Source organism: Rhinoderma darwinii (genome assembly GCF_050947455.1).
Source record: "Rhinoderma darwinii isolate aRhiDar2 chromosome 5 unlocalized genomic scaffold, aRhiDar2.hap1 SUPER_5_unloc_58, whole genome shotgun sequence".
Classification (NCBI taxonomy): domain Eukaryota; kingdom Metazoa; phylum Chordata; class Amphibia; order Anura; family Rhinodermatidae; genus Rhinoderma; species Rhinoderma darwinii.
In genome coordinates this window covers 243,869-259,477 of record NW_027461818.1, presented here as the reverse complement: position 1 = coordinate 259,477, position 15,609 = coordinate 243,869, and the positions used below count along the sequence as shown (strand labels likewise).

The window sequence follows — 15,609 nt, the reverse complement described above, 5'->3', positions numbered from 1 at the left end:
CCTTAGGCTCCGTCCACTAGCTTTGAGACCACTGAGAATTCTAGATAGAGTCTGCAGAGGGGAATACTGCTAAATAATGCAGAATACAAGTCATGTAATGGCCAGAAATAGTGTTATTACTCATATACACACACATGGCAGCTTATTCTAAAGAAGTCACCTAAAAAGTTAGGTACGCTTTAAATGGGTCATCTTATTAAGACAGCCGCTTTTCCAACTGCAGGCAGCCCAGTGATTACCTGATCACTATGGGATTAGCTTCAGAAACCTCTGGCGATCAGATATTTGTGGGACTTGGCTGGCCATACAGTTGCAACAGGCCATACAGTTGCAACAAGCCATACATTTCCCCTTTAGTGGTTATCCATGTAATACATGGAAGGCTGGCTCTACAGGAGCCACTCTGTTAGTGGCTTTTTGCTATGGCTAACAGAGGGGGGTTCTTGTGCGGGAGACCTACTCTATTACATTTGTATGCCTGCATAGGACATATATAAATGTACAGTCTTGAAAAGACAACCCCTTCAATATATCACTGTTATCTGAATTGCTCCTTTTATAAGTAAAAGGGATCCAATAATAGAGCAGAGCAGAGTTAGTTAATTCAAATGTACCCCTGTTGCCCTGCGAATCTGTCAACAGACTACGTGTCATCATTTATGGCAGCCTGTCTTTTGACAGGCTGTTGTATTACTATTTAGTTTTTATGCAAAAACTTTGTGTTGGCTTTATCATAAACTCTTTACATTATCCCAAACTTATATTTATTAGTTAGGAATGGAGGAAAAAAATCAAGATACAACATCTTTTGTTTTGATATGATTAAAAAGGATGACCTTATGAGTGTGAAGTTTATTTTATATACTACATAACATCACCAGTCCCCTTGCTTGTCATCACTTATAAAAGATCTGAATTGTTTGGATGTTTTATGCTGATTTCATCTGATCAGAGGGATCCTTATATGTGGTCCTTTATCGGCAAAGGCAAAAGTAATGTTTGCTGCCCACCTGTAGGTCATCTCAGCAGCTTCAGAGGTTGTCCTGGATTAGAAAACATGACTGATTTATTCCAGAAACAGCGCCCCACCTTTCCATGGGTTGATTCTGGTATTTCAGCACGCCTCCATTGAAATGGATGGGACTGAGCAGCAATAACACACACAACCTGTAGACAGGTGTGGCACGGTTTTTAAAAGAAAGCAGCCATATTTTTCTAACCCTGGAAAACTCCTTTAAGTTGAAGGGTCATGATTGCTGGAGAATTAAGAAAAAGTTAGGTAGTGTCCTCACTATCTTTCACAAAGGTTTTTCTGTTGAAAAAACAATGGGCGAGTGCAGTAATTATTACATTTTTAATAGAAAGCGGAAGGCCTGGATAACTGTGTAGTGAATGTTACACCTCATCAGTTGAGGTTCATATCTTGCTCCATTTGCCTCAAGGATGGGCTAGCATTTGGCTATTTGTCCTTATTAGTTTTAGGAGAACATAAGATTTAAATTAAAAAAAAACATGTTTTTCGTTCAGTAGATCCTACAGAGCTCAGTATTAAGCGTACTGCTGCCTCAAATAATTTGTTCTTTATGGTTAGCCCCTTCTATGCAGCTTTCAAACATTGGAGTTACAACCTGAGATTTCATTGCCGGATTCTCCTAAACACATTGTGACATTTCTAAAGGAAAACAAATCTGTTTGACAAGTATTTCTTCTGGGAATGGACAGTGCTGGCTTTGATGCATCCTTTGATTTTTGCATTCTCTTTAGTAGGTGTTTTTTTTTCTTTAATTAAACAAAGCCCAAAGATCAAGTTTTTATCAGTATTTGTAGCTTCGGCATGCTTCTGATGTACAGAATGGACTTGTCCCGATAGTCCAGTCCTCTCATACTTCTTTTATCACGGTTCTGGCGCAACCTTGTAACACGAAGAGTATAATCTCCTTGTTGTACGGGTCCTTACTGGAATCCACTTTTAAAGTTCGGCCTCTTACTATGAAGGAAAGGTGGGAGAGAGATTTAGGTCAGATTGCTGACGAGGTTTGGAGGGACATTCTAGAGTCAGTACCCAGCACATCACTGAGTGAGATGTATTGTCTTTCTCAGCTCTTTCTTTTGCATAGGGTGTATAGGACCCCTCTTCTTCTTTATAAGATGGGATATAAAGGGGATTCCTGTTGCTATCGCTGTGGGGAACATGGCGCTGATCTTTTGCATGTTATGTGGAGTTGTTTGCGGCTTGGGGAGTTTTGGAGAAAGTTAGTGGGTCTCATAGTTCAAGCGTATAAATGTACAATTCCCTTGGATCCGATTGTCTGTGTCGTGGGATACACTTCTGAATTGACTGTGACGGAGGGGCAGAGACTGGCGGTTCTGAGACTTTTGTATCAGGCTCGTAAGCTGATAGCTGCGCATTGGAAGGCTACTGATCCCCCTGAGCTTGTAGAATTTAAATCCAGAGTCAATATTCTACTGTGGCTCGAAAAATTTGTGTGCTGCTCTTGGACAGATTGCCTCGCTGATCTGATCTTTCGATTGGGGAGATTGTGAGTTCTTGCTAGTCTCTGACCCTCCTCTGATAATTGTGTATATGATATGTGATGATAATGTGTATGGTATTCATCAAATGTTCTTTTATACTGCCTAAAAAACAGTGATTTGATGTTGATATGATATTGACTGCTGATTGTGATGAACCTCTATTGATCTATGTTCATTTCATGTAATAAGTGCTAATTTGTGTCATACAGTATTTTCTAACTGTTGATTCTCCTATTGAGCAAGGGGTGGGTTAGGGGAAGGGGGTGTTCTGGGGTGATTTTTATGTATCTAAATTGTGAAAATGTTAATAAAAAATTATTTGATTAAAAAAAACAAAGCCCAAAGAAAAGACTAAATGAATTAAAAAAAAGATATCTTATTTGCATAATTATTACTCGATTAAACTTTCTCTTCTGCTAGGAAATGAAACATTTCTTTGTTTAAAGAAGTTATTCATCTGAAATTATTGTAGCGGCTACTGCTCCCCACTGCCGGCATATTATACCACTGGCGTATCTATAGGGGTCGCAATTGCGACCGGGCCCCTAAGCCAGCGGGGCCCACAGCCCCCCGCACCACATCAATAAAAAGTTACTATAGTAACTCGGGCCGCGGGCCCCTGTTACTATAGTAACAGACAGTACTTGCCTTCCTGGTTCCGGATCGCAGCGGAGGTCCTGAGGTCAAGCGCTGTGCGCAGCGCATGACGTCACAGCGCTATGCGCCGCGCACAACATCGAGAGGACAGAACTTCTGCCGCGGCTGAAGAGGAAGGTAAGATTAGTAGCCCTGACTGGCGGGGTCCGACTCCCGGGACCCGCCAATCAGCTGTTTTGAAGGGGCCGCAGCACTCGTACGAGAGCTGCTCCCCTTCATTCCGGTCACACTGTGAATCGGTTTCGGCGATTCACAGTGTGAGTAGTGAAATGAAAGAGAAGCAGCTCTCGTACGAGTGCTGTGGCCCCTTCAAAACAGCTGATTGGCGGGTCCCGGGAGACGGACCCCGGACACATTAGCTATTGATGGCCTATCCTGAGGATAGGTCATCAATGTTTAGGGACTGGACAACCCCTTTAAGCCTACGATGTAGCAGGCTTAGAGGGCCCATTAGACAGGATCACAGATTGTGTGATGCTGTCTGCTGGGCCCTGTATCTAAGCCAATCACATGGTAGGCTTAGATACATGGCCCATGTGTGATCCTGTCTGATGGGCCCTGTATATAAGCCTACCACACTGTAGGTTTAGATACAGGGCCCCAGCACACAGTAATCTTATACTGTATAACATTACTGTCTGCTGAACCCTGTATCTAAGCCTACCTTGTGGTAGGCTTAGATACAGGGTCCCACAGACAGTATCACACATGGGCCCTGTATCTAAGCCTAACACATGTGTTACTAATCATTTTTTGTGTATTTTCTTACAGGTTCGGTCATTGGACTACGTCGGATTCCAGGACTACTTCGATGACGACGGCTTTTTTTTTATTATCAATAAAATGGTTAATGAGGGTTGTGTGATTTTTTTTTTTTATTTCAATAAAATATTTTTTCTATGTCTTTGTGTTTTTTTTTAAACTATATTACTACCGCCTTAGTAATGGCCGCTGGCTGATTGACAGCATCCATTGCCAAGGCGGGGCTTAGTGTTAGCCGGTGCAGAGGCTAACACTAACCCCCTTTATTACCCCCGGTATCCACCGCCACCAGGGGTGCTGGGAAGAGCTGGGTACCATCCAGTACTTGACCATCTGTAGTGATGGTCGGCCACTGGGGTGGCCGCAGGCTGGTATTATCAGGAGGCGGAAGGCAAAAAACAGTGGCCCTTCCCACCCTGGTAATGCTAGGCTGCTGCTGATTTATTGTATCTGGCTGGTTATGAAAAATGGGGGGACCCCACGTCATTTTAATCAAATAAAATAAAAAATAATTGGAAAGAACGATGTCGGGTCCCCCCCCCCCCAATTTTCATAACCAGCCAGATACAACACAGCAGCAGCAGGCAGTATTACCAGGGTGGTAGGTGCCACTGGTTTTGGCCTTCCCCAGCCTAATACTACCAGCCTGCGGCCACCCCGGTGTCTGACCGTCACTGCAGATAGTCGGGTACTGGTTCGTACCCGGCTCTTCACAGTACCCCTGGTGGCGGTGGGTACCGGGGTAATAATGGGGATTAGTGTTGGCCTTTGCACCGGCTAACATTAAGCCCCGCCTTAGTTATGGAGGTTGTCAATCAGCCAGCGGCCATTACTAAGGCGGTGATAATAAAGTTTAAAAAGATACAAGTACATAGAAAAAATATTTTATTGAAATAAAAAAATACAACCCTCATTAACCATTTTATTGAGAATAAAAAAATGCTGTCATTGAAGTCGTCCTCGAATCCGAAGTCCAACAACCGAACCTGTAAAAAAACACAAACGCGCACAAATAATTAGTAACACATAAAGAAGCAAAATTATTATTCTTACCTTTCCTGGGTCCAGCGCTGGCTGGAGTCCTGTATCTAATCCGATCATGTGTGATACTGTCTGCTGAGCCACTATCTAATCCTATCATGTGTGATACTGCCTTCTGAGCCACTGTATCTAATCCTATCATGTGTGATACTGTATGCTGAGCCACTGTATCTAATCGTATCATGTGTGATACTGTCTGCTGAGCCACTGTATCTAATCCTATCATGTGTGATCCTGTCTGCTGGGCCACTGCATCTAATCCTATCATGTGTGATACTGTCTGCTCAGCCACTGTATCTAATCCTATCATGTGTGATACTGTCTGCTGGGCCCTATATCTAATCCTATCATGTGTGATACTGTCTGCTGAGCCACTGTATCTAATCCTATCATGTGTGATACTGTCTGATGGGCCCTATCTCTAATCCTATCATGTGTGATACTGTCTGCTGAGTCATTGTATCTAATCCTATCATGTGTGATACTGTCTGCTCAGCCACTGTATCTAATCATATCATGTGTGATACTGTCTGCTGAGCCATTGTATCTAATCCTATCATGTGTGATACTGTCTGCTGAGCCAATGTATCTAATCCTATCAATAGTTGACAGGGTCGTAGTGCTATAGATATGCTATGCTGTCTCCTATACACATATTTTTTTTGGGGCGGACATATATGTATTGGGGCTATTCCCCCTGACATTTTAAGTCCTTAGTGACGCCCCCGGCTGCTAGTGCGCATTGTTGGGTCACTTAGGAGACCCAGCGATGCAGCTGAAAGCTGCGGACCGTCGGCCATGAGAAGTTTGCTGGGGGGGGGGCCCAATGAGAACTTTTGCATCGGGGCCCATGAGCCTTTAGCTACGCCCCTGTATTATACTTACCTCCTCCCAGCGCTTTCATCCTCCTGGTCGGCGTTGCCCCTCTCAGCTCAGTGCCTGGTGGCTGACCTCACCGCCGCTGCTCTACACTGTGTCCTACTGCGTGCGTGTTGACCCTTGCTTTCTTAAAGGGCCAGCACACGCCAAAATTAGATTTTCCCAGCTGACCCTGGAAATAAAAGACCTTCCTGCTATGGACACTTTTGCCAGAGCAATTTGGTTTGTCCATTGTTCCCTGTTTCTGGGTGTTCCTGCTATGTATTTATTAAATTCCTGTGTTTGACCTCAGCCTGTACCTTTGACCATCGGTGCCTGCCCTAACGATTTGCTACGTTAACCGTAACAAACCTCTGCAGTCTGCTGTGAAGTTTTGCTCACCAGACCTCTCTGTAACTGTTACGTCAGCCATCACCAAGGGAGACTACTCCGGGGGTAGAGACCTGAGTTTCCCCTGCAGCGAACTCCCCATCCCTGTACAGTGGTTAATGGGTGAAGATCACGGGTACCCTTAGACTTCGCTCCCCAGAGTAACCCCCAAGTCAAATCCCTCGGTAACCAGGTGGATTGCCACCGCCCTGTGCTGGCCCAGTGACAGTCCATTCCACGGAAATATCTATATATCCCTAGCAATACGCTTTAATTTTACTGCCCTTTCAAACAAGTACCATGGCAGACGGTAATGAAGACAGGTGACATTTGGCTGCACCTGCTTTCTACACTGATGTTTTGGCTATAACAGCATCTACTCTATAGGAACAGTGTGTGCTGCGCCGGAGAGGCTGTATTTTTGTAATTTTTACAAGACCGCTTTCACTGTCATGTCAGATTTCAACCTGAAATAGAGAGCTCTTCAGTGACGAATGCCTAAGATATTTATAACTCTAGTTATAAAACTTCTCTTGTGCATTAAACAGATTGAGGGATTAGCAAAGCCCGGAGATAACGTATGACTCCATTGAATAATAATGTTTGTTCTCTTCATCTTTCAAGCTCCGTGTTCTCATTATTTATGAAGCCATTTGCTTTGGTTGGCTTTCTACCACCTGATTAAGTCTTTCTTATAAACTGTCCAATGTTAAATGTTTTCCAACTTTTCAGACTATAAAATGATTTCACCATGTCGCGTAATAATTTATATTGAACTTGAAGGATTTAGCATATTTTGTGTTAAATGAGCCAGCATCGTATGGTACATGATATGTATGTATAATTCATTGTGTTCCTGCAGGTGCCTCTTGTCTTTCCTTGGAGTGTTTTTAATCGCTAGAAACCAAGAGAAACATAATTTCCAAGAACCTTATATCAACTTTGGAGAAATTCCTGGTATGTATTATAATTAATTTACATGTTCCAGTACAATGAGCTTTATTATAGCCAATATTATATTTTGGTAATTTATGATGGGTAATTATTGTACTTCTTACTGATGAGAATCTCCGAATCAATAAACCATTCAGCAGATAGATGACCACTAAGAGCATCATTCTGCCTGTGCTCAGCTGCTAAACCCAGAGGATCAAATTGCGTAATGGCTAGTAGGGTACATACTAGTACTCTTTTATGTATTTGAGAAGCAAATAAAAATCTAGTATGGGTATAGAAAATATAAATTTTTTATTTCGATATTTCAATAATTAATCATAACTCATACATGATGCAAAAGGTTAATGTGCAGTCCTATGTAAAACCACAGATAGAAAATCATGTTGCCTGGATACAGGAAATTGATAAAATCCCCTTCCTGGTTGATGAATTTGTAAATGTATCAGCTAATAGTAGTTAAACAACAAAATACAACCTAACAATCCACCTGATGAAATACACCCCCGATAAGTCATGAAACCTTGATCTCGTATTGCGTATTTCAGAGATCACAAAGCTTATTGTTATACAAAGACTATAAAAATGAATGGATCTTGTAATATGGACCATAAAAACCTGCAAGAAATGAAGACTGGGTTATACACACATTAAGTTAAGTTCAAAAGTGTGAGCATAATAAGGGCTAACGCTTTGTTATATAGTTTGTGTTAATATTTTACCACTGAAAGCAGCGACAGTGCGGGTGGTATGAGGTTACTGTAATATGGGTTTATTCATGCACTGTAAGTACGCTTGTCCTTGCAGTCTCTCACACGAATGCGCCTGTAGTCAGTATTACTGTCCCTACTACCACCCACATTTTGTAGCTATTCTATGGCAAAATTTTAACATGTACAGTGATAATTGAAAGCGGGAGATATCATCAATAAGGTCTAATAGGTTATTTATGAACAATCCAATATGAAGACACTCGCCACTAGGGTCTAATTCTAAGTCAACTCTAAATAGTTCTCTTATACTGGAAATTTGGAGCCCATTATTATGTCAGAGCCTGGGCCCACAGGAGGATACTTTGGTATTCTGGTGGGCCAGTCCAACCCATTACATACTATATTTATTTACTTAAAGAAGTTATCTGGGACTTTTTAAAATTTGCAGCAGGTCACGTGCCTCTGCAGCTAATCGCCAGCCTAAGCGGTCACGTGCCGGTTATGGCAGCATAAATGCTGAGGCCATCAATTGGCTGCAGTGGCACGTGACTTCTGGGACCGGAGCAGAGGAGAACGGGACCTTTAGCGCTTGAGCGGCGGACACTTCAGGTGATTAATTATGTTCATTATGTTATGCCATCTCATGCCCTGCTGTAGTGTCCTGGAAAAGTTCCAGATAATCCCTTTTCTTTTGTAACCCATTTTAAGATTTGCATGAAACCTCTTCAAAGGCTGCATTGAAAAAGACATATTTTTGGTCTGTTTAGGATCTGTAAATCTTTTGCCAAAAACAACAGTGAATCACGTGAGGGAAAAATAGTCTAATCTTCTGTTTGGGAAAGGTTTTCCTACTTCTCTCTGATGAGATCTACTCCATTTCTTGGCAAACAAATATATATACAGTTTCTATAAATTCACACTTCTCTCTGGTTTACCGCTGGGTATTGCTTTTTTAAAATAATGAAAACATACTTTCTAATTTATCTTAAAAAGACAGGATATTGTTGTTGTTTGTTTTTAAAAAAACAAACCGAAAATGGTTCAACAGAAAGGACTCCCGAAGGGATCCGCGAGTCATTAGGATAACAGTAAAGGCTTAGTATAGGGCTGTAAGCATTCAGATAGGTGGATCAATTCAAACCCATATAATCGCATCTTTGGCTCCAGAAATCACCTGTATAGGTTATCGAACTGTAGTCCAGACTTTTTTGCTTACTCTTTATTGCTGCGTGCTAGTTAAGGGTACCACCCAGAAAAGAGCACCACATGTGTAGCCAGTGTCCTTAATATGTATCCGAATATTTCCAGTTGAGCCCACAGGTTGTGTGGCACTCCTCCCATGAATCATCACACTACTCTATGGAAGCAGCTTTAAGAAAAAATAATATATATATACATATATAGAGGTATATATAACAGCGGAGTGCTATGCACTACAGACAATAGGGTAGTTTTTTATATAATATATATAACTACCCTATTGTCTGTAGTGCATAGCATTCCGTTGTTTCATCTTGGGTGCAAAGTGTTAGTTTGACGAAAAGGATCACCTTTTTAATATACATATATATATATAACTGCTGAATCTGTCTCAACCTACCTCCTTATTTGCTTAGTCTGTCACTGGCATAAGAGATGGGCTCCCTGCAGGAGGGAGTGAAGGCATTGAGAAGAAAGGTAAAAAAAAAGAGACACATTGTAAATAAATAAATAAATGCTGACTAATCTATTATAACAAAAAGGCGTTTTCCCATCTTAGAAATGCCACAAATGTCTCTACTGTTTCAGTAACTCCCATAGACTTGAATGGCGAAAGACACCTCTCCTTTTCTTCTATGTGGATCCTGCTGGCTGGGCCCATTACTGGCCTCCATGTCTGGCAGAACCGAGGCCAGGGGACACCTATTTTCCCAATAGATGGAGGTCCCGTAGGTGGGAACTCCACCTATTAGACATTTATGGCATATCTATAAATCTCTAAGATGGTAGGACACATTTAAAAACTGCTGTCTTTACGCTATAGAGTAAAACAACCGTTAACTTCAGCTAATAGAACAAAAGGGAACCCATGACTTCTAGCATTTGTTCAAAACTCATTCACCCATTCACCCATTTTATTAATAATGGCTGTCCATGGCTATAACTTTTTGTCCTAGTAGGAACAACCGATGCGGAGCATAAACTACTACTCTAGTAAGTGCACTACTAACAGAAGAGGAATATCCATGAGCTCATGGTTTTTATTGTGCGATCCAATCTGAAGTGACAATTGTTCGGATGGGTAGCAGCCGGGCACCTTGTTCTAAAACAAAAAGAGTATAGATGTAGTTTTTCTTCAGAACAGAAAAAGTGTATAGCATCCCACGAGTGTTTTGATTATTTACATGTGGACAGATGTTTGCATCTCCTAAATGAGAAACAGTCCATGCCCTCATGTTTTCCACAATTAGAGATTTCCACCGACAGGGAATTGGGAGCGTTTGTCTTGAATTCAGCATACTATAAGAATCCCAATTAGGCCTGAGCCAGAATAGGTCCCATTGGTATAAGATTATCTCATTCAGCCTCGTGAGCAACAGTGAATCATGTTCGCTGCAAGATAAGAAGAGTATGAGCTGCCCCACTCTCATCCAAGAAATGTTCTTATACACATAAGTATGACCATAGAAGAAATAGCACAATAACAGCTTTGTGTTGTCTAGATTGACACTTGTTAACATGTCGATATTGGTTCACTATTTAAATTATAAGAGAAAAATGAAAAGTTCTTTAAAGAAAAACATGTCCCTACAGGGCATATAATACCTCCTCCTCTCCAGCGAGCCCCGCTAAAACAGCAGTTTAAAAAGCTGAAAATAAATGCATTACTAATAAAGCTATGATCTGGCGCAGTTTATCATCAGCTGAGGCAGAATGGGTTGGTGGTGCATACTAGTGCATACTTCTAGTGTGTCATCAGTGGTAACTCCACTGGCCATGAGCGCTGTTGCTACGTTCTTTAAGGGAGTCTCTTTTTCATCATTTATAATATTGTAACCAGACCTATCACATGAAATAGATCTAGTCAGATAATTTACCTGCCTTTGAAATAAGACGCCAAATATCAAGCCTCATGACATCACAGGGCACTCAATGATCTTCTAAAGTGTGCAAAAACTTTTCGTTTTTTCTGTCAACACCACAAACCCACTCTAACAACCTGGACCCAGGGCCAGTGTTAATACCAGGCAAACCTGGGCAGATGCCAGGGCCTACTGGGCTTGGAAGCACATGGTGATCTAGGTAAACATGTTCTAGGCTTATCAAACTAAGGGTGTGCTAAACTGCTTTTCTGTTGCCAAAGGTTTGAGGTAGACCTGGAACAGACCCTGCCTGTATCAACAACTGACCATATAGGTGAAGTCTATCTGTGGTTGAGTAGCCAAAGTCTAAGTGGATATGTTATACTATACAGCCCTGTTTAAGGGCAGCATAGTATAGACAGGTCCGCAGGACTAATAGCTCAAACGTCACAAAAAATATGGACTGTTTGACTAATAACAGGTACCATAGAATACAACAAACTTATAGTTTGCCCACTCTATTAATAAGTGTAATGATCTACCCATTTCCCTTCCCTCTAACTAGTGACTGACGTATATCTGCATGTATACACGGCAGCCATGAATAACTGCTGAGAAGTACAGGAGCAGGCGGTGCATGACTTACCACATTAATACAGCAGACTTAAAACTATGAGTCCACTGTACTGTTACTGTACTGGCACTGTGTGTGTAGTTGTGCTAAATAGCACAATATTTGGGGCAGTTCTCGCACCTTCATTGACCGTTTAGGCCAGTGGGAACTTCATCTTGCCGCTGGCTTGAATGTGCACGGTCTGTTGGTCTCAGTGGTTCAATAGCTACTGTGCATGCCCTGGAGCTATCCATTATGATCTATACAGTGGCCGAAAGGTGGCTCGGCCGGAAGCTATCGCAAATGTACCGGTAGGCACATTACGGAGACCCCGGTCATCTTCTACATTACAGAAAGGTGAGAAAATTACAGGACCTCAGTGGCGGTCATAGCCCGAGACATAATGTAATAATCAAAGAGGGGGACTCGGGGTGGTGCAGGCCAAATATCTGGAGAAGGCTAGATTTTCGGAAAATTAAGCTATTTAGTGAAGGTACTAATTTTCAGTTGGCTGACATTTTAGGTTTGATTAAGAAGATGGAAATACCCAATTAAGCAGATCAGCATAGTATGATGACAGATCAGCTTTAATAAAGGGTTGGTAGCACTGATGGCCTATTTTATTGGGAAACTGCACACTAACCAGAAACTCCAGGAAAAAAAGAAAAGATTTTACGTAAAATTAAATCCTATCCTTCTTTTGTCCCACACAACAAACTATCAGCACTATGCCTTCTAGGATGTTGGAGATGCCCCTGTAATTATTATAAAATACAGATTATGAAGTGCTCAGATCCATAGGCACATTTGCCACTGAATTTTGCCTCCCTGCTTCTAGAGAATTCCTCTAATAGAGCATACAATGGAGCATGCCCCTTACTTTATTGCCCGATTTATGCAAAATCCCAAATAAAAATCCTCTATATTAAATCGGAGGCATACAGCATAACAGAGCCCAATAGTATTTTTTTTTATAGGTGCATCTCGGAGCGAACCGTGAAATGACGGCGTGCATGAGCACTCTTACAAGCAACATGGGGATTTCCCCAATCCATCACGAGAGTACTAGTCACATTAGATCAATGTTGGTTACACCGGTTATCATTTTTTATTCATTATTTTAGGCTATACTAATGTGCTGTAAAATCTCTGAATTTATGAAGGCTTCGCACATTATGCGTGACTGGACTGTTCTAGCAACAGATTGTGTTCCCCAGTGCCTTGTGTGTAGGTTAAAAGTGCACCATAAAATTTCCTGTGAACAACTTGTCAAAGTAACTCAACTTACGTCCTATTAGGAAAATAAAATGTAAAGATTTTTTTTATTAATTCCATGTTTGTGCTCTCTGCAGGGAAGGAAACCGTGGATAAAATCCAACCAAATTCAAACAGCATTACATATGGGGCTCTGCTTAATTAGTTACTCGGCAGCCAAAGCAGAAAGATGAAAGTCAAAGAAAAGGCATCGAGGAGTAGAAGCGTTTATTGCCCAAGATTCGCAACACTGTGTCGTGTCTGTCTCAGATCATTTTCTATCCACTTTTTATGTGTTTTATGCAAGAAAACTTGTTAAGTTTCCTCTAGAACCTTTGATGTCTTTACAGTTTCAAAACTCAAATGCTACACAATCTCAAGAGTTTGGACTGGTCCTCATTTGCTAATGATAAACTCTAAGCAGTTGTTTTGTATAATTACTGTATTTGCCCTGTGGAAATTACTGGTTTTTGTTTTTGTCACATCTTCTCAGGGAGGTGGAAGTTTTGTAGAAGTTTTCACATAGTTCATATTGCTAAATATACTGTACAGAAGTCATGTTTTCATGTTCCAAGGTACCTCAAGGCTGTAAGGAGGGTTGGCAATATTGCACAAATGTTCTGCCTTAATGTATTGGATGATTGACATTTTTTTTTTCAATTGGGGGCGTATTGATAGACTTACTATAACTCCCTTTTTTCTCTAATTTCATTCCTGATACGATGTTATTCTTTTTATTAGAAATGTTTAATCTTTTAAAGCTGGTAATACAGGTCCTTTCCCTTGCTTCTTCGTCTTTTGCACTTTCACCCTAGGGCTACACTACGACTTTTGTCACATAACCGTTGCATGAACTTGAAGTTATGCAACAGCGACATCCATAGCGATGTATTAATTTGCACTATTTATTCAACTTATAGGGGTTGTCCAGGCACTGACAACTGATGACCTATCCATAGGATCCGACACCCGGACCCCGCACTGATCAGCTGCTCCGGCTACCTTCGGGCACCAGATGTTATGAAGTGGAATTTCAGTATTTGGAGCCGGAAGCAAATGGCTCTAACCACTGCATAGCGGACATGCTGCAGTACAGCAACTCTGATACTTTTTACTTGAATAGGTGCAGAACTGCAGTACTGTAGCTCGACCACTTTTCCATGACTGGAGCCATCTGCTTACTGCGTGGACATCCGGTACCCGGAGGCAGCGGGATCAGCTGACTGGTGCAAGGTCCGTGTGTTGGACTCCCATCGATCATATACTGATTACCTATCCTGTGCATAGGTCATCTGTTGTCTGTGTCTGGACAACCCGTTTAAACTTTCTGCAACTGGGAGATTTATTGACGATGCATCTTTGCTTAAACATTCAACAGTTTCTCTTAAAGGAGTTGTCCCATGATTCAATGTTAAATTTCTGTCAGATCATACAAAACATTATTTGTTTTTCAATTGGAGTAATTTAAAAAAAAAAAATGTTCCTCTGTCTAAATCTTGCTGTGGCTGGGTATTACTTGCTATGGCCCCCCCTGGTGTTCTTTTTGTAGCCTCAAAGAACATCCTAATGCAGTGGTAATGTGAAGAAGCCATTTCTAGTGCGCTGATGACTTGCACGATAGCAGGAATTACTCCGCCACGTGTGTGTGTGTGTGTGTGTGCTTGTTTCTGACTCCTAATGCCGTTATGATGTATGTTAATAGTGTATTTTGTTACTTTATATTCTTATTTATAAAAAATAAAGGTGCTGAACTTCATTTCAGATGTTTTCACATACATTGTAAATATGTAATATGCGTGAATGAAATTTAATGCACCAGTATCTGTGCAGAATACCTGCAAAAGCCACACTGTATATATGGAGGGCAATAAATTCTTACAAAATGCAAATAGACCTGATTACATTTGTTTCTTTTGTGTATAATGATTCTTTCATGTGGAAAAACAAAACAGTTTCTGTTTTCAGACCTATGTGTCTCCATGGTTACAGACTACAAACAAATTCTCTGTAGTCTGAACCTACAGTCATACTTCCTTCTATCTAAGAAATTTACCAGAGAGTTTGCAATAATCCATGGCTAACAATCTTCGCTTGCTCTAGGTATATTATGTCAATCTAATAACCGCTCATGACTTCTGTTTTCAGATTGTGGAAATACAGCTCAGTAAAACAATGGTATTATATCTCCTTGGGAAAGATTCAAGTCTCACAAGACTTTGCAAATTATATGTTCTCAAAGCATTTGTACTCTTAATCAAGTCACCTGTGATTTGATAATAGAGTAGACTCATCATGTATGCTAATAAGTAATACCCTCTTAGCTGACAGTGAGGTCAAGCCACAGTTAAACAATGATGTAATGTGTAAAAATACTAAAACAAACAAAAGATAATTACTCTGACAGGGGGGTTTTCCCCACCTCCTTAGGGAACGGAAACAACATGGTAGCAGAAAACAAAGTTCTCCTCCCCTTTACCCTATCTTGTTAATAACCTGAAGGAGAAACCCTGTATCTCGCCCACTCTTGTACATGATGTGATCGGCGCCGTAATGTAGATTACAGCAGTGTTTTTTATTTAGAAAAACTATCATTTTTGACAGTTATGACCTATATTAGCATTATGCTAATGAGTTTCTCAATGGACAACTGGGCCTGCTTTACTATATCACTAAGTGGGCGTTGTGGAGAGAAGTTTATGACGCTGACCAATCAGTGACCAATCAGCGTCATACATTTCTCTCCATTCATTTACTCTGCAGATAGCGATAT

At 41.1% G+C, this 15,609-nt stretch overlaps 1 protein-coding gene across 3 annotated transcripts in view; it reads left to right on the top strand.

Annotated features, from left to right (window-relative positions):
• Window positions 1-14,720, top strand: part of NIPAL2 (NIPA like domain containing 2) — a 109,378-nt gene extending 94,658 nt beyond the window's left edge. For 2 of the 3 annotated variants that reach the window (XM_075847674.1, XM_075847676.1), the window contains exons 10-11: window positions 7,106-7,200; window positions 12,938-14,720. In XM_075847674.1, the coding sequence (XP_075703789.1) occupies window positions 7,106-7,200; window positions 12,938-13,005 (163 nt within the window). In that variant the 3' untranslated portion in view covers window positions 13,006-14,720. Of the gene's footprint in view, window positions 1-7,105; window positions 7,201-9,526; window positions 9,588-12,937 lie in introns of all 3 variants that reach the window. The other variant, XM_075847675.1, reaches the window with a different exon arrangement.
• Window positions 14,721-15,609: the final 889 nt, after the last annotated feature.